At 43.3% G+C, this 26,500-nt stretch overlaps 1 protein-coding gene across 1 annotated transcript in view; it reads right to left on the bottom strand.

Moving 5' to 3' along the window:
* The window catches only part of LOC108273150 (guanine nucleotide exchange factor VAV3), a 96,819-nt gene that overhangs the window by 46,148 nt on the left and 24,171 nt on the right, over positions 1-26,500 (bottom strand). Inside the window, exons 2-7 of the mRNA XM_017482197.3 lie at positions 23,989-24,105; positions 5,590-5,648; positions 5,425-5,490; positions 3,233-3,338; positions 3,058-3,150; positions 1,122-1,190 (exon numbers count right to left, since the gene is read on the bottom strand). Coding sequence (XP_017337686.1) covers positions 1,122-1,190; positions 3,058-3,150; positions 3,233-3,338; positions 5,425-5,490; positions 5,590-5,648; positions 23,989-24,105 — 510 coding nt within the window. The remainder of the gene's footprint in view (positions 1-1,121; positions 1,191-3,057; positions 3,151-3,232; positions 3,339-5,424; positions 5,491-5,589; positions 5,649-23,988; positions 24,106-26,500) is intronic.

The following is a 26,500-nucleotide window of genomic DNA, read 5'->3' as shown; positions in this document are numbered from 1 at the left end:
CTACTTTCACTACTTTCTGTGTGAATGCTACTTCCTGTGTGTGAATGCTACTTTCACTACTTTCTGTGTGCGAATGCTACTTTCACTACTTCCTGTGTGAATGCTACTTTCACTACTTTCTGTGTGCGAATGCTACTTTCACTACTTTCTGTATGTGAATGCTATTTTCACTACTTTCTGTGTGTGAATGCTACTTTCTGTATGTGAATGCTATTTTCTGTATGTGAATGCTATTTTCTGTATGTGAATGCTATTTTCACTACTTTCTGTATGTGAATGCTACTTTCACTACTTTCTGTGTGAATGCTACTTCCTGTGTGTGAATGCTACTTTCACTACTTTCTGTGTGCGAATGCTACTTTCACTACTTCCTGTGTGAATGCTACTTTCACTACTTTCTGTGTGCGAATGCTACTTTCACTACTTTCTGTATGTGAATGCTATTTTCACTACTTTCTGTGTGTGAATGCTACTTTCTGTATGTGAATGCTATTTTCTGTATGTGAATGCTATTTTCACTACTTTCTGTATGTGAATGCTATTTTCACTACGTTCTGTGTGTGAATGCTACTTTCACTACTTTCTGTGTGCGAATGCTACTTTCACTACTTTCTGTGTGTGAATGCTACTTTCACTACGTTCTGTGTGTGAATGCTACTTTCACTACTTTCTGTGTGTGAATGCTACTTTCACTACTTTCTGTGTGTGAATGCTACTTTCTGTGTGTGAATGCTACTTTCTGTGTGTGAATGCTACATTCTGTATGTGAATGCTACTTTCACTACTTTCTGTGTGTGAATGCTACTTTCACTCCTGTATAAAAGAGCAAAACATGAAATTAAAGCATGTTTATGATGTAAAAAGAAATTTTGCAGGTTGCATTTGTTGAGATATTTATTAAACGTTGGTGTTGGTTCATAATTTCGCTTCATCAGACGGACTGCGTGCTGATTAGTGATGAGCGGTGATTAGTTCTGTACAGGTGCTGATTATCTGGCAGTAATGTCACCGATGGTGTATCAATGCTGAACTTCTCAGTTAACGCTAACTAACGCGTTCAATAATATCAGTTAAAGGAACCATCGTTTATCGCCTAAACCATCATTCTCACTGGCACTTACAGGAATGTTCACGAACACCTTGTTGATCTCGGACGCTGTGAGAAACTGCTCCAGCGGCCTGAGGAAGAACTGAGAGCACAGAAACGTTAGAGTGTGAGAGAGCAACGAGACAAACGACCGCTTAGCATCACAACAGCAAAGAACGGCCCGTTATTTGGGATCGTTGTCATGGTAACGTTCCAACGTAATTACACAGGAGCAAACACGAACATTGATCTGAAGTAATCAGAACTGAGATAAGCGTGCTTGGTGAGGACGTAATACCGAAATCACACGTACAATAAGTACTGAAGTGAAGGTTACAGACCCAGGGGCGGAGTTTGAGTGAAACAGAGGCGGGTCAAAGGTTACTTTTTTCTTGTGTGATGTTGGCTGGAGTGAGGCGCAGTAATAAGTCCAGCTCCTCTCTCTGACAGTTTGATGTAAATACTGTACACTCAAAACAACGCTCAGGATTAAATACATAAATATGACACTACTGAGTAATTAATTAACTTTAAAAGTGCCAAAGAAGGATTATTATTTTGATTTATTTGTGTGTGTGTGTGTGTGAGGAGAATATTAGACGAGACAGCATCCTAACTGGACATTTCATTATTATTTTATCAATAAAAATGTGAATGAATTTAAACTTAATGCGCAGCTGAGTGCTCGGTCAGCTTATCCTTCAAATCGTGGTTATGTTTTCTTTCCTAAGGCTTTTATATGATTTGATATGAAAGAAACCTTCAGTCCGCAATTTATATTTTATATTAGTAGTGGTCTTCTACTGAAGGAAAAAATCTCAGAGGCGTGGCCAACACGCAGGTAATTTGCATAATCCAAGTGTCGAAAACAGAAAGTGCATAACCCGACTCTGAGTACACCTAACATTCCCTGACGTAACTTTAGAAATATTCTGCCAGCCAATAATAGATGACTGAAGGCGGGGCAAGTTTATGCACGACTTTTGTGAGCTCCGGACCCAAGCATATTTCAAACAATCCACAAGGACCCCCTCACTCCACAACAATTCTAGGTTATATGTTTAACAGTCATTTCTATATATGTTACTTTATTTGATTAATATTTAGCATGAATAATATTAACACTGGACATTTAAAATTGAATCATTTCAGGATTTTACTCTTTTACATTTTATTGTCGGTGTGACATTTAATTTGACTCTCGGAATGATCTTTTGTTTATTTTACCCGTCAGTGCGACACTAACGTGATATTTGTGAATGCACGCAAATAAACAAATTGGTTAATTTTGAAACATATCTTAAATTGTTCTTACATTTGATGGATGTATGGTATTTTGGATATATTTTGATACATTTAACAAAACTATATATATATATATATATATATATATATATATATATATATATATATATATATATATATATATAAACATTTAGAAAACTTTCCCAAAAACCACCTGCAATTACGCAAGCGACCAGTAGGGGTCACCAACCCCCTGGTTGAGTAACGGTGATGTACCGTGTGTAGCACACATTTATATTTACACAAATCAGAGTGATGATGAATAATGTATAATATACATTACTCAATGATAGGATGCAAATTAAAAGTAATAACTAAAATAGCGTTTGCTCAAAATGTTATTAAATCTTTATTTTTTTTATAAAGGATTGGCTAAGTAACCGTGCAGAACTGACGAAATCAAACCGATAGTGAGCGTTTTGTTACAGAATATTATTATCATTTTGTTTTATAATATTTCATTGATATTTTTATGTAATATTTGTAACACTGATGAGGAACGGTAGACTGAACCTCACTGCAGTCATACAACGACAAAAAAAAGATGTGCATTTTCGTATTTGTTTATTTATTGGACAAGGTTTGTAAATGACGTGGTTAGATTAGACTTGAGCAGTTCCTGAGTGTGTCACTGTTATTAAGTGTGTGTTGTGAAAATCGTGTACTTTCTCGATAGACTCCAGTGTCTCGGCGTACTTCTCCTCCGTCTGTCTGATCTCAGCCAAGCAGCAGCTCCTGATGTCTGTCTCCACCTGTTTCTGAAATCACACAGGTCACACACATTAGGATACAGGGTCCAATGTTGGATGGTGAGGTGGGCGGAGCTTGTGTGTGACTCACCGGTGGAGCTCCAGCTTCCATCTTCATCAGGTCTTCATAAACTTCACCACCATCATCATCATACACACAGTCATACAGGTCCTCTTCATCATCCACGCCATTCTCACTGGAGATCAGACAGTCAGAGATCAGACATTAACACACACACACACACACACACACACACACACACACACACAGTCATACAGGTCCTCTTCATTATCCATGCCATTCTCACTGGAGATCAGACAGTCAGAGATCAGACATTAACACACACACACACACACACACACACACACACACACACACACACACACACACACACAGTCATACAGGTCCTCTTCATCATCCATGCCATTCTCACTGGAGATCAGACAGTCAGAGATCAGACATTAACACACAAACACACACACACACAGTCAAACAGGTCCTCCTCATCATCCATGCCATTCTCACTGGAGATCAGACTTTCAGAGATCAGACATTCAGAGATCAGACATTAACACACACACACACACACACACACACAGTCATACAGGTCCTCCTCATCATCTACACCTTTCTCACTGGAGATCAGACTTTCAGAGATCAGACATTCGGAGATCAGACATTAACGCACACACACACACACACACAGTCATACAGTTCCTCATCCACACCATTCTCAGGCAGAGATCAGATAGATCAGACATCAATATGAATTACAGATATTCTACACTGTCCACACAATTTTGACTGCTGATCAGACAGTCAGAGATCAGACATTAACACATGCACACAGTCTTACAGACAGTCTACATCATCCACACCATTCTGGTTGCTGATCAGACAGTCAGACATCGTCAAATACAGGCTATGAGATTAGGACAGAGATCAGGCATTGATGCACACAAGATATTAGACAGATATTACCACATAAAGATTAGACAAATAGACATTAACACACACACACGCTGGCCATTAATACACAAAGAGATTAGACATCAGCACACAGATTAGACATCAGTATACACTGAGATGACACATGAACATTAGACATGAACACACTTTACTGTGCAAATAATGACTAGGGCTTTATGTGTCTGTCACGTCACAGTCTATTATTTTGTGTGTGTGTGTGTGTGTGTGTGTGTGTGTGTGTGTGTGTGTGTGTGTAGATCTATTTTTCTGGTGTTAAGTAATTCCAGAAACACGCACAGCTCTTCAGAGAAAAGGGTTCCAAAAACACCCTCCCAAAAACACATACACACACACACACACACACACACACAACTGGAGAAAACAATATCCAAATTACAAAAGCAGGACATCTGGGCACACACACACACACACACTCACACACACACACTCACACCATTTGAGTGAAACAGCTGTGGCCGTGAGCTATCAGTGTCTCCAAGCACAGCTGATCCCATGTTTATGGATGAGTATTACTAGTCAAGCATGAGCACACATGCGCACACACACACACACACACACACACACACACACACACACCAGATGAAATTTCAGGGTAGGACTGGGACATTATGATGCAATCACGATTAGCTAGCTTCGTGGCGAATTGCTAATCCTTGCTAGCTAGCATTGTTAACGGAAAACTAATTAGCTACGACTTTGCCCATGTAATGTTAGCGAGAAAAAACACAGCTAAATATAAAGTAAATAATATTCAAATTACAAAAGCAGCACATCACACACACACACACACACACACACACACACACCGTAGTGAAACAGCTGTGCCTTTATGCTTACAGTAAATCAGAGTACAACTAATCGAATGTTTACGGAGGAGCTTCGTCTGTTCTCTAATATTAGCAAATTAGCGCTGTTCATTAGCGCAAATCTAGCTGGCTAGTTCATTAATCATGCATTGTATTGTTGATCACCTGCTGCTGATTTAAAACGAATCGAAGTTAGTTTTAAGACCACTTCCTCCTGACAGAGTAGCATTAGCGACGATAAAGGGGTTTTGATGTGTTTGTTGTGGTGTGTTGTGCTCGTGTAATGGAATACATCGTTCTTACTGGTTACTGGTGGTTTTATGTCTGTTTTATTTTTATTCTGATCACCACAAATATGCACACACTGGACACTTTTTCTAATCACGATATACCATATACTGCTACACCACACACACACACACACACACACACACACGCACACACACACACACACACACGCACTGTCATTAGCAAAATAACTCATACTCTATGAGGTCTTTCAGGTGATTGTAGATGTCCTCGTCTTCCACACTTTCTTCTGTCGGAAACGGCCTTCAGAGAGAGAGAGAGAGAGAGAGAGAGTATTTATTATTATTATTATTATTATTATTATTATTATTATTATTGTTAGTATTATGATGATGTCCTTACCGTATTCCAGTTTGTAGTGCGATTGTTGTGTTGGACAGTTTGGACAGCGTGTCGATCACCTGAAAGAAGAAGAAAAACAACAACAAGCACCTTGTTAAAACATTAATGGCTGACACAAAAATCACCCATTTTTCACACAATACTAAACTCACCATTATATACAGTATATCAATTATTGTGCTCAGGCTTTTCTTTCACACGGCACACTACAACCCTGTGATTCTTCACCTGCCTCCTTCAACAAACACGGACATCGAGCAGAAAGCGTACAAGGGGTCGAGTGAGTACGACAGCAGAGCAGGTATATTGAACACACGCTAGTATAGGGGCACACACACACACACACACACACACACACAATGGGTAGAGTAAAAAAATCAACACTGCTCTGTTTATGTAAGAGTGTGTGTTGAGTTTGATGACTGAGTTGCAAAGGATTTTTCCAGCACATCAAAAACAAACCTAAGAACTTCTAGAACCTCGGGAATCATCTGTCTTTCTTTGATGGTACATGGGATATGGGGAATGAGAAATGATAGGAGTGAAGATATGCAGAATGAAAAAATGTGGGGGGAAGAAGGGATGTGGAATGAAGAGATGTGGAATTAGGAGAGAAGGAATGATGGGATGAAGAGATGTGGAATTAGGAGAGAAGGAATGATTGGATGAAGGGATGTGGCATGGAGATATTTGGAATGAAAAGATTTGTAATGAGCAAGTATGAACTGAGAGGAAGTGGAACGAAGTGATGCAGAATGAAGGGATTTGGAATGCGGGGATGTGAAAAGTAGAAATGTGGAATGAAGGGATGAGGAATGAATGAATGTGGAATAAATTGATGAGGAATGAAGAGATGTAGAATAAGGGATGTATAATGAAAGGACGTGGAACGTACTTTCCTGGAATGTATAATAAGGGAATGTGGAATGTGGGGATGTGGAATCGGGATGTGGGGATGAGGGGATGAGGCAATGAGCTGATGTGGGGATGAGAGGATGTGGGGATGTGGGGATATAGGGATGAGTGGATGAGGGAATGTGGGGATGAGGGGATGAGGCAATGAGCTGATGTGGGGATATAGGGATGAGGGGATGAGAGGATGTGGGGATGAGGGGATATAGGGATGAGGGAATGTGGGGATGAGGGGATGAGAGGATGTGGGGATGTGGAGATATATGGATGAGGGGATGAGGGAATGTGGGGATGAGTGGATGAGGGAATGAGTTGATGTGGGGATATAGGCATGTGTGGATGAGGGGATATAGGGATGAGTGGATGAGGGAATGTGGGGATGAGGGAATGAGTTGATGTGGGGATATAGGGATGAGGGGATGATAGGATGTGGGGATGTGGGGATATAGGGATGAGGGGATGAGAGTATCTGGGGATTTGGAATAAGTGCAGAATATGGTGTGTCAGTTGATGTCACACACAGCAGTGCTGGTCGATAAGTTGCCCTTGCCTTGACCTGCTCTTTCGGAAAATACTGTACGGCCCGAATACAATCAATGTCAAATTATTCCAAAAAGAGGAGCTGATTATCCACAGGATCGATTCTGTCTGACCCACACAGACCCACACTGACCCACACTGACCCACACAGACCCACACAGACCCACACCGATCCACACCGACCCATAGCGAGCCACACCGAGCCACACCGACCCACACCGAGCCACACCAAGCCACACCGACCCACGCCAAGTCACACCGAGTCACACCGACCCACACCAAGTCACACCGAGTCACACAGACCCACACCGAGTCACACCGACCCACACCGACCCACGCCAAGTCACACCAACCCACACCGACCCACGCCAAGTCACACCGAGTCACACCGACCCACACCAAGCCACACCAAGCCACACCAAGTCACACCAAGTCACACCGACCCACACCAAGCCACACCAAGTCACACAGACCCACACCGAGTCACACCGACCCACACCAAGCCACACCGAGTCACACCGACCCACACCGAGTCACACCGACCCACGCCAAGTCACACCGAGTCACACCGACCCACACCAAGTCACACCGAGTCACACAGACCCACACCGAGTCACACCGACCCACACCGACCCACGCCAAGTCACACCAACCCACACCGACCCACGCCAAGTCACACCAACCCACACCGACCCACGCCAAGTCACACCGAGTCACACCGACCCACACCAAGCCACACCAAGCCACACCAAGTCACACCAAGTCACACCGACCCACACCGAGTCACACCGACCCACACCAAGCCACACCGAGTCACACCGACCCACACCGAGTCACACCGACCCACACCAAGCCACACCGAGTCACACCAAGCCACACCGAGTCACACCGACCCACACCGAATCACACCGACCCACACCGAGTCACACCGACCCACACCGAGCCACACCGAGTCACACCGAGCCACACCGAGCCACCCCGAGCCACACCGAGCCACACCGAGCCACACCGAGTCACACCGAGCCACACCAAGTCACACCGAGCCACACCAAGTCACACCGAGCCACACCAAGTCACACCGACCCACACCAAGCCACACCGAGTCACACCGACCCACACCGAGTCACACCGACCCACACCATGCCACACCGACCCACACCAAGCCACACCGAGTCACACCGACCCACACCGAGTCACACCAAGCCACACCGAGTCACACCAAGCCACACCGAGTCACACCGACCCACACCAAGCCACACCAAGTCACACCAAGTCACACCAAGTCACACCGACCCACACCGAGTCACCCCGAGCCACCCCGAGCCACCCCGAGTCACACCGAGTCACACCGAGCCACACCAAGTCACACCGACCCACACCAAGCCACACCGACCCACACCAAGCCACACCGAGTCACACCGAGCCACACCGAGTCACACCGACCCACACCAAGCCACACCGAGTCACACCAAGCCACACCAAGCCACACCAAGTCACACCAAGTCACACCGACCCACACCGAGTCACACCGACCCACACCAAGCCACACCGAGTCACACCGACCCACACCGAGTCACACCGACCCACACCGAATCACACCGACCCACACCGAGTCACACCGACCCACACCAAGCCACACCGAGTCACACCGAGCCACACCGAGCCACCCCGAGCCACACCGAGCCACACCGAGCCACACCGAGTCACACCGAGCCACACCAAGTCACACCGAGCCACACCAAGTCACACCGAGCCACACCAAGTCACACCGACCCACACCAAGCCACACCGAGTCACACCGACCCACACCGAGTCACACCGACCCACACCATGCCACACCGACCCACACCAAGCCACACCGAGTCACACCGACCCACACCGAGTCACACCAAGCCACACCGAGTCACACCGACCCACACCAAGCCACACCAAGTCACACCAAGCCACACCGAGTCACACCGAGCCACACCAAGCCACACCGACCCACACCAAGCCACACCGAGTCACACCAAGCCACACCAAGTCACACTGACCCACACCAAGCCACACCGACCCACACCAAGCCACACCGAGTCACACCAAGCCACACCAAGTCACACTGACCCACACCAAGCCACACCGACCCACACCAAGCCACACCGAGTCACACCAAGCCACACCAAGTCACACTGACCCACACCAAGCCACACCGACCCACACCAAGCCACACCGAGCCACCCCGAGCCACCCCGAGTCACACCGAGTCACACCGACCCACACCAAGTCACACCGAGCCACGCAGAGCCACCCGACCCACACCGACCCACACTGCACTGAGGACAAGGGAACACCATCGATCTGTAAGTGATGTCAGGTCAGGGCAGAAAGTTTATAAAATAAAAGCACAGTGATTATTTCTTCTTTTTTTTTTTTTGAAGTGTTAGTATTTTTTTGTGCTTCTGTACTGATTTTTTGTACCGACTGAAGATTCTTTTCTGACTTTTTTCTTTTTTCTTATTTTGCTAATTAAATTCTCCATTTTTTTCTCAGTTCTTTTTATGTTCTCTTGACTTTCTCTACTACTTTATTATATTCATTATTAACATACTCATGACACACACACACACACACACACACACACACACATATTTAGACATTTGGAGAAGAGGGCAAAATAGCGTTAATCAGGAGATGGCATCAGATAATAAATACATGGAGGCTGTGTGTGTGTGTGTGTGTGTGTGTGTGTGTGTGTGTGTGTGTGTGTGTGTGTGTGTGTGCACGCACCTCTCAGGAAGCATGTAAACACACAATCGCTTCCTGCAGTAACGGTCAGGATTTCCTGTTAATTTTGACAAAAACCCAAAACTAAAAACAGCACCATTAACACTTTAACCCACCTAACACCACACACACACACACACACACACACACACATGCATGCTGTACACACTCACATCAGTAAAGGTTACTGACACACAACATAAAACCTAATAAATCTTAATTCCTATTATTTTATAATTTTTTAAAAATCTTTCGATAATTTACATATCATTATCCTATTAATCTCACTAACTGTTCATTAATTAATTAAGTACTATTTTATGAATGATATGCTTTTGTGGTTTATTTATTTCTTTGTTTGTTTGTTCTTTACCTTTATGTTATTGAATATAAAAATAAATGAATCCGTTACCGTATTATTTAATACTCGCTGTTAAATTTCATAACTAGAAGATAATACGTGATATTTTAACTCTGGTTTTTGATAATGATTTTATTATAAGAGAAATAAGCTTAAATGCAGCATGCGCTGCTTCATCTCTACGTTATTCAGCTTCATACTGTACAGTTCCTCCAAATAAGCGACTCGCACGTCTACTGTTATCTTTTAACCCTTAAACATGGCTTCGTGGCTGTAAATAAGACAAACTGACATGGTTAGCACTACCGCTCGCGACTTGGCGCTTGGCAGTGGCGCTATGGAGACTGAAGCAGAAATTAAACACACCCCTTTTGTCCATTCGTCTACAAACGCTCATCCCATCCACGGTTTTTCTTTATTTTATTAACCTGACTGATCAGACCAGAGGAAAACTGATGAAAATCTGTTCCGTAGCTAGGTTTAGGTAAAAACTCATCTGCTTCACGTGAAATGCGGGTGAAGACGCAACAGAAGATCTGACATGTCTGGAGTCGATGAACCATGGACACTGTTTCCCAAGTACATTGTACACTCTGTTCAAAATACTGAAACACTGATTCCACATCTGTTCACCAGTCAGTCGACCGTTTAGTCTGAAAATAAATAAAAATAATCTTAAGACAGATAAAACGAGAAACGAGCCCAACAAAAAATAGAGCTTCATGAAGCGATTTGTGGGTCCAAGCACCAAGGGTGCAGCAACATCATAGCCATATCTCCCTGCAGCTCTCACCTGGTTTCAGACTGAAGCTAAGCAGGGTTGAGTCTGGCCAGTACATGGATGGGAGATCTCCTGGGGAAAACTAAGGTTGCTGCTGCAGGTGGTATTAGTGAGGCCAGCAGGGGGTGGTCACCCTGTGGTCTGTTTGGGGCCTAATGCTCCACTATAGTGACAGTACACTGTAAAAACAGTCCTGGACATGAACCTCTATCCTGGACATGAACCTCTATCCTGGACCCCTAATAATCTCCATCTCTGAACTGGCTACATCAGTTCAGCTGGTGTGGGGTGGGTGTTCTAGAGCACTATGGCTGCCGTCACACCATCCAGGTGCATTGAGGAGACCAAACCCCTTTTTTTTTAGGTGATAAAACATTTGAGTGTCTAGAAAAGCGCTATATAAATATATATAAGCGCTATATATAAAACTGTAACTAACTAACTAACAATGTCTCTTTGATGAGCCCGTATTGGCATGTGGATGTTATTTATATACACTTTATTAAACATCCACCAGAAATTCCTATTACTGTCATAACGGAGTCCATGGAGACGAATGTGAGTGCAAAACTCCTTTAATTTAAAAAAAACAACAACAAAAAAACAAGAAACCACAAAGAAACAAACCAGGGACACGGGGGAAACCAGGAACTAGGACCCCGGGAGCTAGGCTAAGACTTGTACACTATGTACAAAGCAAACAGTACCAGGCATGAACAAAAACATACACATATGTGTCCCTCTAGTGGCCCAAGGTGGAACTACCCCAGGGGTCATGACACTTCCCAGAACGCATCACGTCCGACAAACATGGCCACCGCGGACTACAATCCCAAACACCTCACTCCACCAGTACTGATCATGCACACCTGTTTCCAATCATACACTCACCTTCTCACAGACTCTCCATCAGTCTTCATGAAGTGACGCTCAGTGTACGCTTACCTGACTTACCAAGCCTTTTGTTTAAGTTATCGCTGTTCTGGTTTATGTATTTTGGATTTCGCCCTTGTATAACTGTTTCCTGACATCGTGCCTGCCTCTGGTTATGAGTTTGCTTCACGTTTTTGGATGCGTTTGCCAGTTTGAATAAAATTCTAAACTTCAATTGCATCCGTGTCCATCTATGTCGCATGGCTCACTGAGAAATCCGGGTCACGTTACGCAACGTATAGTAGAATTAAGTCTACGATATGACACGTTATCTAATCCCCTCGCCAAGAGATTGCCAGGAACTCCCTCGTATCGTGGTTAGCAAATGTGTTTTTTTTATCTGATTTCACTATAAAAGACAAAATGGCTGCCTTTCTGTTGGGCGGAGTTAACGGATGCGACTGTGAAACATATGCCTGACGTGTCTGGTGCATGCAGATGAAACTGGATGGAGGAGGTGGAGGAGGAGGACACTATCAGGCATCTCGGCCACGCCCAGGTTTCAGGTTTGCCCAGGATTCTGATGGCCAGGACAGCCAAGTTTAAAAATATATGTCTATAATATATCTAAATAAATAAATAAATAAATTCAATAGGACCATTGCCTCTCTTGGTGCTTGGCCCCTAATCATAGATTTGCATTCGATTACTGTCACGGGGGTAACTATGGTTACGGAGCACGTTAGGAAACGTTTACGTCTGATTAGGTATCAGGTGTGAGTTAACAAGAGCATCGACTCTGTACAGTAGTTATAGAAAGGTAGAGCTGTGATTGGTCAAATCCAGACAGGTCAGCAGTGCCGCCATTTTGTTCACTGAATTTAGATCAACTGCAAGGTTTTCTCCAAAAATGGCGTGGCACAAACTGTGGACACTTTGAAATAAAGGAACAGGGACTGAAGCTTTACGTTCTGCAAACACACACACACACACACACACACACACACACACACACACACACACACAACATGCTTCATCACTCACATTCACAGAGATCCTAACATGGAGTGAAAAGTGTGTGTGTGTGTGTGTGTGTGTGTGAGAAAACACTGCAGGGCTTACGAGTGAATCACTAATCCAACACGACACACAGTGTCCTAAAACAAACACACACACACTCACATCACCTGATCACCTAACCCAAGTTTCGGCTTCACACAGCATTCTGTAATACTAATAAATGAAAAGAATAATAAACATTGAAATTATGAGTTTCTTTAGATTACAAATTCAGAAAAAAAATAATAATTTTTTTGAATATTACTTTTTATAAAAGTTGGGTTTTTTTTAACACAAAGACATAAACAGTAAAAAATAAATTAATAAACACATCAACACCAACATTAGTGATATTTTTTCCATGTTCCACTACAATGAAATTTTTCCAGATTTCCCCAAACTCCAACACACACACACACACACACACACACGACCTTCCTCTTTCTTACACTTCTAAATAATCAGCAAACTCATGACCACCTCAGTGAATCAGCAGGCTAAAATAAACCGCAGTGTTTAAAAACAAACTGTTTATTTTGCAAAAATAAGAGGACAAGGAGAAGTCCAGACCTGTCTCAACATCTGTTAAAGGAAGTGAAATGTCATGGAGGAAAAATAGAAATACGTGAGGCGCGAGATGGTGCTGTAAACTTTAAATCCAATCATCTTTACTTTTGATTCGGTGTATACACACTCTACATGAACCTCAGTGTTTACACTGTTTTAACATAAGACTGCAGGTCACGATGGCTGTGAATATCACTGGTGTAGAGCAGAAGTGTCTCTCTCATAACGAGTGCAGCTTCAAATCGAATCGTATCGCATTAGATTCAGTGGTATCGTCAAATATCGAATCGTTTCCTTATCAATCGAATCGTGTTGTATTACAGTCAGTGGCACCGTCAAACATTGAATCGTTTCAATTTTGAATCAAATCATATCGCATTAGATTCAGTGGTATCGTCAATCATCGAATCGTTTCCTTATCAATTGAATCGTATCGCATTAGATTCAGTGGTATCGTCAAACATCGAATCGTTTCCTTATTAATCGAATCGTATTGTATTAGATTTAGTGGTATCGTTAAATATTGAATCGTTTCCTTATTAATCGAATCGTATCGCATTAGATTCAGTGGTATCATTAAACACTGAATTGTTTCAATTATGAATCAAATCGTATTGTATTAGATTCAGTGGTATCGTCAAACATCGAATCGTTTCCTTATTAATCGAATCATATTGTATTAGATTTAGTGGTATCGTTAAATATTGAATCGTTTCCTTATTAATCGAATCGTATCGCATTAGATTCAGTGGTATCATTAAACACTGAATTGTTTCAATTATGAATCAAATCGTATCGCATTAGATTCAGTGGTATCATTAAACACTGAATTGTTTCAATTATGAATCAAATCGTATTGTATTAGATTCAGTGGTATCGTCAAACATCGAATCGTTTCCTTATTAATCGAATCATATTGTATTAGATTTAGTGGTATCGTTAAATATTGAATCGTTTCCTTATTAATCGAATCGTATCGCATTAGATTCAGTGGTATCATTAAACACTGAATTGTTTCAATTATGAATCAAATCGTATCGCATTAGATTCAGTGGTATCATTAAACACTGAATTGTTTCAATTATGAATCAAATCGTATTGTATTAGATTCAGTGGTATCGTCAAACGTCGAATCGTTTCCTTATTAATCGAATCATATTGTTTTAGATTCAGTGGTATCGTCAAACATCGAATCATTTCAATTATGAATCGAATCATACTGCATTAGATTCAGTGGTATCGTCAAACATCAAATTGTTTCCTTATGAATCGAATCGTATTGTATTAGATTCAGTGGTATCGTCAAATGTCAAATCTCTGCCTTAAGAATCGAATCGTATCAGATTCAATGATATCAAATACTGAATCGTTTCCTTATGAATCAAATCAAATTGCAGGAGAGTCAATGGTAACATCAAGTATCAACTCGCTGCCTTAAGAACTGAATTGTAGGAGATTCAAAGATATTGTCAAATATCAACTTGTTGCCATATGAATCAAAAATGTTATCATATTCCATAGAAGTCTGAGGTTTACTCTCCTATGATTCTGTTCAGTGACTTGAATACACTATATGGCCAAAAGTATGTGCACCCCTGACCATCACACTCGTATGTGCTTGTTGAACGTCTCATTCCAGATTTATTTCCCACTCTGTTGTTATAATGCGCTCCACTTCTTCCGGGAAGGCTTTCCACTAGATATTGGGGCATGGCTGTGGGGGTTTGTGTTCATTCAGCTCCAAGAGCGTTAGTGATGTCAGGTGCTGATGCTGCGATGGTGACGAGGCTCCAGTTTCAGTTCATCCCAAAGGTGTTCAGTAGGGTTGAGGTCAGGGCTCTGTGCAGGACACTCGAGTTCTTCTACCTTCTTCCGACCTTCACACACCACGTCTTCATGGAGCTCGCTTTGTATACAGGAGCATGCTGGAGCAGGTTTGGGCCTCTTAGTTCCAGTGAAGGGAAATTGTAACGCTACAGCAAACAAAGACGTTCTGTACAACTGTGTGCTTCTGACTTTGTGGTCTCACACACACACGTAAGTGTGATGACCAGGTGTCCAAAAACATCCGGCCATATAGTGTGTTTGAATCTGTTGAGTTAGTCAGACTTGTTCAGTTGCATTGTTTGCCCAGAAGTGCAGTCTGATCATGTAGGTGTTTAAAGCAGACACCACACAGATTGAGTGTAATACACATCGGACATTAATCATCGCAGCTGTGAACTCAAACTGAGAGTCCCTCAGGGAAAAATCCCCAAAACACTTTATAGTGTGTTCCGCAGAACAAAACAGTAAAGGGCTTATTTTCTTTGGAACACTTTTTTGAAAATTCACCTGAAATCTGAGAAGCTTTCAGAGTCTCTCTCTCCCTCTCTCTCTCTCTCTCTCTCTATCTTTCTCTCTGTCTCTCTTTCTTTCTTTTTCTCTCACTCTCACTTTCTCTCTCTCTCTCTCTCTTTGTGTATGTGTGCGCACTCAGCTGGAGAGGAATGAGTCAATCAGGACCATCTGCTCACACCGGGCAGCTCTTCAGATCTGAGCCTCGGAGCCTCGTCTCATTTTTACTGCTGGTTTTGTAAAGCCGTTACGAGCGCAGTGACGATTTTACACACAGCCACGAGTTCACTGTCAGATTTCTCCGTCCAGCTCCTCGCATCATCGAGTCGCTCGGACTCAACAGAACACGAACAAGAACACCCGCTGAAACATTTACTGATCGTGGATTTACAGAGATGAGGAGAAAGCAGGACATGTGGTTATACCCATCCCCTGTGCAGAGTCTGCAGCTGCCTGTAATGTTACACACATTTACATCTCATTCCCTAAACCTTCTATCACAAAGAGGATATTTAATGGAAGCTTGAGAGACTCTATGGAAACTTCACACACACACACACACACACACACACACACACACACTCACACACACACACACACACACACACACACACATCCCTCCTGCCACTGTGTTCAGGAAGCAGTAGTTTATCGCTCTTAAGCTATAGGGAACAAGACACAGAGCAGGAAACAGGAAGTGGAGATGAAGGAGAGTGAAAGAGAGAGAGAGAGAGAGAGAGAGAGAGATTTTAGAACATAGATATTCTAAAACCCTGACACATTCTAGAACCCTGAATCATGCGAAAAACCCTGAAACATTCTAGAACCATGAAAGATGCTAAAACAGACACATTCTAGAACCCTGGCACATTCTAGAACCCTGAGATATAAACCCTGACATGTTCTTTACTGCACTTTATTACTCACACACACGCTATCACTTTCACTGTGCAGGCAACCAAAAAAGCCTTACACATCACACACGCCATTACGTTACTAATACGGTACACACACACTGAGATATACGCTTTAGTAAGATACAGACAACATACTGAGTACCACACACACACACACTTAGACATTACATCCATGCACAGTGGATATACAACTGATATCAAGGTTGTAATAGTTCTTATTTATTTATCATTACTTGTAAGCCTAATTATTTAATTAGAATTGTTTTTCAGTTGCAGATGAACAATGTTAACTTTAAGGGCAATTTTCCCACACCCATGAGGCAGTGGTTATAATGTAGTCAGTGTTTCAAATCAGTTCAGGAATAAAAAGCTTGAATATATGACTCGAATAAATTTCTAAAATTGGTACTTCTGATGACTCCTCCATGCAGAAAAGAGCAAATCCGTGCAGAATGCAGACACAAAGAAGTGTATAAAAAGTGAATCACCTGAACTGGGGAAGTGGTAGCGCAGTGGTTAAGATGTTGGTCTACTGATCAGAAGGTCAGGACTTCAAACCCCAACACTGTCAAGCTGCCACTGTTGGGCCCCTGAGCAAGGCCCTTAACCCTCAATTGCTCAGATGTATAAATGAGATAACCGTACATCGCTCTAGTCTTCCATGGGTCCCAGGTCAGCAATAGCTGGCTAGCAAAACTGCGTGGTTTCAAGGAGCGGCACTATATCTCCATCTCCGCTTGCATCTCCAGTTGCACACCAATGTATATCCTACAAGGGAATCTCTGTGCAGGGGGAGATCCAAATCCCAGGCCTCGTGTAGATACTGCCCCGCCAGATTGGAGTCCTCTTCACACATTTTAGGGCAAGGGGGCCAGGATAGCCCGCCATCACAAGATGTGTGCCCTCCTCACAGCTGAGGCGGAAGGTCTTGGATGGACGGTTAGCAGAGAATGGGCCTTCAGGACCTCCTCGGGGGAAATGAGATTCATAGACCTGATTTTTGTCCGGGAATGCGAAGCCTTGGCTGTGGATGTAACGGTTTGATTCGAACTAGGTCCTGACACTCTCTTGAATGCCAGAATTGAAACGGTCAACCATTATGGGTCGCACAGGACTCAGATGGCTCGGGAACTGGGTGTGAAGATGGTTCAGGTTTATGGCTTTCCCATCGGAGCACGTGGTCAGAAGACAACGAGTTGCTGTCTAAACTGGGGCTTGGGCCGGCGAGGGCTAGGTCTCTGGCTCGTCTGATGAGCAGGAGGGTTCTCCTCAGCTTGTTGGACGTTCTGCGGGCCTTCAACCCGTCACCTCAGTGTCCCCAGAGAGAGAGCCCTTGCAGCTCTGGTGATGAATAAGTGTGCGCATGGCCTTGAGTCGGAGGGAGTGCGCCTGGTGTCGTAGGCACCCCAAAACCCTAGTCTGGTGCCCAACGGGCAGGGGTTCCAAACGTGTGCGTGGTGGTGTGAAAGTTCTTTGCAACAGCCTCTGTGGTCGAGACAGGCAGCCTCTGGTGTGGGTGGCGAGTCGGTTAGGCACCAGCCTGATGGCCGGTCTCGAAGGCAACCAAGCCAATCACTGCCGGAGGTTCGCCTCTTGAGTCATAGTTACACAGTCCAGGCGCCTCCACGTGGCGACCGCTGGATAGGGTGGCTCTTCCGAGCAACTTGACCTAAGACCCGGCTCGGACAAGGTAATGGATTGGAGTTTCGCACTTTATTGAAACACAGGGTAGGTGTGGGTCGGCCTACCCCAGAGGATGAATGACTCCCCTGTGAGGCTCATATCCGGCTAGAGGGGCGTACCGGAAGGCCTGAAATGAGGTAGAGATGCACTGTCACTCTGGGCGGCAGGCACCTGGGCCCTGGCCCACTATAGGTGTCTAAGATCCGCCCTGGTCCGGACAACCCAGTAGCGAGGACTACACAAGGTGGGTCTAAGTTGCGGTCCCCCTTCCCCACACGCAAACGGATGTTAGCCCGTCAAAATAGCAAATATGAAGGTACCGAATCGAAATTTCATGCTGGATGGCAGGTCGCCCAGAAATCAAGCTACTATAGGGGGCGGCTCGGGTCGGTGCCCCTCTATTATGGTTAGACCCTCTCGTGGTGCTGTGGCCGAGCACCACGCGGCTGACGGCGGCCATAGGTTATCAGAACTCGGACAAGGATTAATGTTAAGGGAGTGTTCAGTGGCCCTTACACGTCTGCAGCCTCGGCTATTAGATGGTGGGGGGTCGAGCGACACTATGAGCGGTTTCCCCGATGGAACGGGTTCCCGACGCCACCGAGTTGATGGAGGTTGGCAACTGGAGGCCAATCACCATAGGGTCGGTGATCCTTAGGCTCTTCTCCCGTATCTTGACAAGAAGGATGGTGGAAGCTTGCCCACTCCACATCCGACAGAGGGGTTTTCGTCCCGCCAGATAAGGGCATGCCAAAATTCCATAAATGTAAATGACTAACCGACAGATGATTGTGGGGCAAGTCAGATCAGCCACTTGCCTTTCATAACAATACTGCAGTCTTCTTATTTTTTGAATACCGAAAACAGGAATGCAAGCCCTGTTACTTAATATCCAGCCCCAACCACAAATATAGCTGAGCTTAGCAAGCCATGTTAAATGTTCAACACTTCTGACAATCGCCCATTAGCTAAATCTTGTTAGCACAGCAGTACTGCTATGAGAGCTGTCTAGCCGGAACGTGCTAACCAAGCAACGGCAGAGCGGCTGGCTCGCGAGCTATTTCTGCTCAAACTATCCAATCGAAATAGGTTTTGCTGAGCAGGAAACAAAGTTAGAGAGAACATGATTGATCTGTGGAAATTCTCCTCCTCTGCAAGGCGTCCCTCGACGCAAAAACGTTTAGGAACGCCTGTGTTACTCATCCTGTACGCTTAAGTTTCTGACCAGAGCCCGCTGTAGTGCAGGTGGGTTTAATAACATACGAAAACAGTCCATTCAGAATCTGCAGTCGGAAGAAATTCACGCATCATTTCCTCACCACTAAAAAGTAAGTAGGAGGCAAAGTGCACAAAAAGCGCACGTGATATTTCGCGTCACTCCTGCCGATCACCGCTCAGCACTTCTCTTTAAAACGCTGATGCGGAAGGCACATGACCGAGGTGTGAGCGCGCTCCCGATTACTCAAGGTTCCAGCCTCGTTTATTTATCCGTCTTTCAGTAAACCCGCGTGTAAACGTCTGCTCGAACAATCCGAACGACACGCCGAACTTCATGTGGTGCTGGTTTACTGTGTACTGATGTGCGTATGTTATTACGTTTAACGCCGATCGCATGTGAATAATAAAGCGCGTGCATTGTGGCCACGCCCACAAAACTCCATAAAAGGCAAAGCTCACAGAGAGCTGAGAAATGAAGCATACACACGATTTTCCTCAGCGAACGGGATTTTCGTTTCTCGTTTAAACGCTCCGACAAACAATTTAGGAATAAGTTCGTTCTTGTTCAGCGTGAGAAATGAAGCCGAGTGTGTGTGGTTTTTTAGATTTGGTGAGGGTGTTGGTGTGACTCGTTTCTCAATACTGTTTTACTTCTCTAATCTGTTTAGTAGATCACAGGGGTCACACAGCTGCCTGGGGTGAAAGGTCATCATAGAACTGTTTCAGGATATAATGACGATGATGGTGATAATAATAATAATAATAATAATAATAATAATAATAATAATAATAATAATAATCAATTTGGTGATTGATGGATTTTTTATTAAATAGAAACACTTTTTCAAGAACGGCAAAATAAAAACACATACTCAAAAGCACAAATTTAACCCCACCACACACACACACACACACACACACACACACACACACACACACACAAACTTCTTCATATTAATTTTATACACTGTTGTCCCAGTATATTTATTTATAGTTTATAGCAATTGTACAATGCTAATTGTAATATAGCCAATCCTTCACCTTTGACGTCACTTTTACAAACAACAGCTTCTTAATATCTCTTAACATCTCTGAATGTCTCGGAACATCTCGGAACATCTCTGAGCACCTCAGAACATCTCTGAAGTTCCATGAACATATCAGAATGTCTCTGAATGTCCCTGAACATCTCTGAACGTCTCAGAACATCTCTCAACATCTCAGAACATCTCTGAAGTTCTCTGAACATCTCAGAATGTCTCTGAGGTTCTCAGAACATCATTCAAACATCTCTGAAGTTCTCTGAACATCTCTGAAGTTCTCTGAACATCTCTGAATAGCTCAGAACCTCTCTGAAGTTCTAAGAACATCTCAGAACATCTCTGAATGTTTCTGGACATCTCTGAACTTATCTGAACATCTCTGAGTGTTTCTGGACATCTCTGAATGTCCCAGAACATTTCTAAATGTCTCAGAACATCTTTGAATGCTTCCGAAGGTCTCTAAACATCTATGCATCTAAACCAGACTTAAAACATGACTGGAGTCTCCATCGCTCCTGGAGCTGTCTCACCCTGCAGAGATTAATCCCTGTCTTAATGGAACACACATGACTCAGACTAATCAGTCAGGTGTGTTGGATTACAGAAGGAACTTATCTCAGCACGTTCTCAGATTAAAGTCTCTTTTTCTCTTTAATGGCCAGTCATTTTCTCTTTCTAGTCCTACAGCAACCTGCTGTGAAGCCTTTTATCCCAAGCGTGTTAATAAGGCATGCATCGATATTAAAGGTGCGGTTTGTGATGTTTAAAAATGCTCTAATTAGAAATGGGGTTTGTTTAAATAAGGGACAAATTGTGATTGGCTACACTGCCATGCAACGGAGCTGTCTCTCTGCTTCATTACAGGCTTATGTTTACATTTTTTACGGCCCTGAAATCAGCCCCGCCCCCAGCCGACGCTTTTTCCTTTAAAAAGTAACCCAAGAAGCAAATTTAACATATAACACATTAATGTGAACAGGTTGTTTTTAAATCATTCAAAAAAAAAATCACAATTAATCTGATTGCTGCTTTTCTTGCAAATATTTTTGTATTAGATGAAAATTAACTTCCGTTTTATGCTAATTTGATCTAATTAAATATGCACAGATTTGTATTTAGACCGGTTTATTTACTAAACCAGTCTCTGGCATGTCATTTTGCATTTTGAAGACTTTTACAGAACAGTTTTGGGGAATATAATTTATTTGTATTGTTCGATCAAGAAAACTCCTGGTGTTGTTATGTAAGGTATTTAAATTTTGGGGGGTATAAAATCTAACATAAATCCAACAATTATCAACATTTCGATAAACCTCTTTGTTATAAGCTTCTAAAACGTGATAGTAATTGAACAGGTACAATTCCATTGAAACTCGAAATGTTTAGGTTCTGAATGGGATTTGAATAAAAGTTGTTTATTAAAATACACATGGTTTAACTCTAGTTAGTGTGGTGTATAAGGTTTATATAGGAAATGGACGTGTATATCTTAATGACACATAAACTGACAGATCAATCCGAAATCAGACTTTTTTGGGATTATATGATGTCACATGGTTATGAAGTGGGCGGAGCTTAAGGCCTTTTTTTTTAATACGGTGGACAAAACCAATGAATAAACATCTTTCTTTAGAGTTGTGATTTTTTTATTACTGCAGTAAATATAATAAACGTGTTAAAGATGCAATTTAGAATTAAATCGTAATTTGTACCCTGTAGGTTCGGGTGACCTCACAGACAGCAAACCGCTCCTTTAAACTGACGTGTTATTGACACGTTATTCTGATTACTGTCTGTGTGGAGCTGCACATGTTCTCCCCGTGTCCACACGGGTTTAATCCGTTTCCTCACACTTTCTAAAAACATGCTAGTAGGTGGATTGGTTGTATTCTCTATATTGCCCATAGGTGTGAATGAGTGTGTGTGTGTGTGTGTGTGTGGTGTTCTGCAATGGACCGGCATCCCATCCAGGGTGAATTCCGACCTCTCACACGATGAAGTCTGGGAGAAAGATCACATCTAAAACGTCTTCCCTTCCAGGTGAGAAAGTTTTGGCACCCCTTCGTGCTACGCTCGCGCACAGCTAATCGAGTCTACACTCAGATTTCTGATCTACAGTAAGGCGATAAGGCATGTTATGCGGAGATTTGCAGGAAAGTGGGCGGAGCCAGGCGACTGATAAAGTTGACTTACGTTAAGTTACTTTTATGCAAATGAGAAGGAGTTAGAAACAGGCTGACCCAAGACACTTTTTAGGATTTTAAGGAACTCTCATCCCATAGACTGTTTTTTTTTTTGTTTTGTTTTTTGGATTCTCTTCTCCTCACATGTCCAAAATGACAACACAGCAGTCATTACGCTGGGACAGACTTCGTCCCTGCGCGTCTTTCCGAATGACCTCGCTCATATCGGCGCACATGTCAATATTGTGATATATTTTCTAAGCGATTATCGACACAGCTGTCTACAGATGAACGATTTTTGCTCATTCAGGAAAAAATACTGCTCACTTTGCAGCGTGTGTGTGTGCGTGTGTGTGTGTGTGGTAACAGGGTTGAACTTAGCCAACCTTGACTGTGTGAAATGAGGCCAGAGTGGCACGGGAGTTTCCACTCGTTAAATGAAGCGAGTTTTCCAAAAGCGGTCGTGTTTTTAATGGGCTTTTACAGCTCGTTATTTCAGGGAGAGATGACGCAGCACAGTGTCTGCCATCTTAAACACACACACACACACACACACACACACCACTGCTGCTTCATGTAACCCTTTACTAGAAATGTTGATGGAACAAAATAATTTTTGAAACAGATATCTGCTGAAAACATCTTCATTAAAAAATCATGTTTCTACAGTATAATAGAGATGATGTTCAGCTCGTTAAGTAAGGAATAAATCACTCCGTGTCATGCTGTCACAGGAACATAATCAACGCCAACCTAGTGAAGCCATAGGTATCACTACAAAAGACACGTCTTTTTATTCATTTATAGTTACATTTAATGTCGTGGAACGTCCATGAAACGAGTTAGTTCCTGTTCTGACTTACGTTATAGCAGCTCATATCACGTCACGTTACCAAGCAACCGTAAAGACCGCTGTGAACGAGCTGTTACTCTAAAAACGCTAACGTATCAGAACGAGCGTGTTAAAATAAACCCGTGGTTTGCAGCTGCGGTCGAGTCAGAGCTGCGGTTCTAGAAAACGAATCCACACTGAGAAGGGCAGAAGATGTTTCCGGTGTAATGTCATGAATTCTGCAGTTGCGTTACTATAAAATCTAAAGAGACCGTGAGGGACGGAACGTTCACTCAACTCATCGGCGTTCCCTTTTCACACGTCGCCTACCTTGCCGAAGTCGCGCACGTCGAACAGGTCGAAAGCCTCGAACAGCTCGCTCTTCTTCATAGCGAACACTTCGCAGCAGGCAGACAGGAACGTTCTGATGTTCTTCAGGCACAGGAACTGCAGACAGACCACAAGAACGCTGTTAATGATGATGATGAGTCTTTATTAAAAACGTACACATTACAGCACAGTGAAATTGTTTTTTGGCATACCCCAGCATGTTAGGAGGTTGGTGTCAGAGCACAGGGTCAGACATGATACAGCGCCCCCTGGAGTAGAGAGGGTTAAGGGCCTTGCTCAAGGGCCCAACAGTGGCAGCTTGGCAGTGCTGGGGCTTGAACCCCCAACCTTCTGATCAGTAACCCAGAGGCTTAACCGTCAAGCCTCCACTGCCCTCTATGGTGCTAATGGTACTAATCTTTTAATCACGAGTTAAGGAACTATTACAACAAAATCGGGACACCTGAGGTAGACACGGCACCGGTCCGATTCCCAGTACCGGTATCGGACAAAACGGTGGACCGTACGGTATATCCGAGGAAATCAGATATCGGATCTTGATTTTGATCGAAAACGGCAAAAATTTGAATTAGATTTGGAAAATGAATTTCTTTTTGGAACTGGATTTGACTGGTTCTTCTTTTTGTTAGGATTGATTGTATTGTATTGATTGTATTAAGATTGATTGATTGTATTGATACTTTACACTTTATTATATTTATTATATTTACCATGTAAGTGATTTCTGTGTGAAAGACTTTTATGTGATGGGAAGTGTTTCAGTTTATTCGATCCCTCCAGAAGTTCGCGATTTCACGATCGCAGAAATGAACACAAAATCAAGCAAACTTTTAATAAAAACAAGCAATTTCTCAAAATCACCACAGATTTGGGCCGAGACGTGTCTCGTGACATGCATTCCAATCCAATATTTTGTGCTGATCTGGTCTGATCTAAGCCTGATCTGATCTGATCTGAGGCTGATTGAGCCTGATCTGGTATGATCTGAGGCCTATTTGAGCCTGATCTGATCTGATCTGAGCCTGGGTATCGGATTAGCCCCATCCCTAATTTTTTTTTTTTTAAATGTCAGAGCAAGAGTTACATCATGTCCAATATAAATGATGTACTTTTAATGGATTACACTATTAAGTACAGTCATATGGTGATTTGGGACATAATTTCATTTTTACACACACACACACACACACACACACACACACACACACACATTATACTCTGAATGCACGCATTAGTTTAAATTCACTGATGTGGTGGCAGGCCAAAAAGATTTATTAAAATCGGGCGGAGTTAAAGTTGTTGCTATCTTCTGTAGTGTTTCCCGTGTGCTTGTAGGCGTTCTTCTTCTTCTTCACCACTTGTGGACTGACAAAACACCTGCGTGCATTTGCTGCCCCCTTCAGTTCCGGAAGAATTGCAACCTTGGTACCTTCATTACAAACGGTACCACCGCTACTGCAGAAAAACAAGTACCGTCACATTTTAAGAATGTTGGTACCGAAGTATCGGTTCTCATGACATCCCTAGTACACACACACACACACACACACACACACACAGACCAGACGTGAGCTCATCCCTCATTGTATTTCCTGGCGTTTCGTCACTCGGCTGAAGAATATCAAAAATCAACAGAGAATGTTTGCACTGGAAACCAAAGTATGTGTGCGTGTGTGTGTGTGTGTGTGTGTGTGTGTGTGTGTGTTTAATGAGAGGATATCAGTAAGTGATTAAGGTAACAGGATGTACGGTAAGTGTGTATGTGGATCCCTGATCCCTGATTAGTATAATATTACAGTATAACAGATGTAATATTATTACTGAGGATGGTTTCTACATATCATAACATAAGGGGCGTGGCCAAAAGACATTAGCTGTAACTGTTTGGTGAAGCGTAATGTAAACAAGATGATGGGATTCATTCATACTGTTCAGTATTATTATAGAGGACCATGCCTAGTTCACACATAGACCAAGTCCCTAATATAAAGAATTTCCTTCATAAAGAACACACTGAGAACCCTCTCCTCCTTCACTGAGGACCCTCTCCTCCTTCACTGAGAACCCTCTCCTCCTTCACTGAGAACCCTCTCCTCCTTCACTGAGGACCCTCTCCTCCTTCACTGAGAACCCTCTCCTCCTTCACTGAGAACCCTCTCCTCCTTCACTGAGAACCCACTCCTCCTTCACTGAGGACCCTCTCCTCCTTCACTGAGAACCCTCTCCTCCTTCACCGAATACCCACTCCTCCTTCACAAAGAGACTCCGCCTCAGTTGTTACAGACTCCGCCTCCTTCGCTGGTACTGACACGTAAACAGTTTAGACAAATATACAAATGAACGTGTCATTCAGTGTTATTTCTGAAGAATAGATTAAAATCAGGAATTGTCTATCTCCTGATAATAATCTAAATGGGTTACTCTATAATGCTCTCCCTCTTCCTCCACACACACACACACACACATACACACACACACACACACACACTGT

This window comes from Ictalurus punctatus, chromosome 1 (genome assembly GCF_001660625.3).
Source record: "Ictalurus punctatus breed USDA103 chromosome 1, Coco_2.0, whole genome shotgun sequence".
In the NCBI taxonomy this organism is placed as follows: Eukaryota; Metazoa; Chordata; class Actinopteri; order Siluriformes; family Ictaluridae; genus Ictalurus; species Ictalurus punctatus.
The sequence above is the reverse complement of the archived record's forward strand: the minus strand, read 5'-3'. Positions and strand labels throughout refer to the sequence as shown.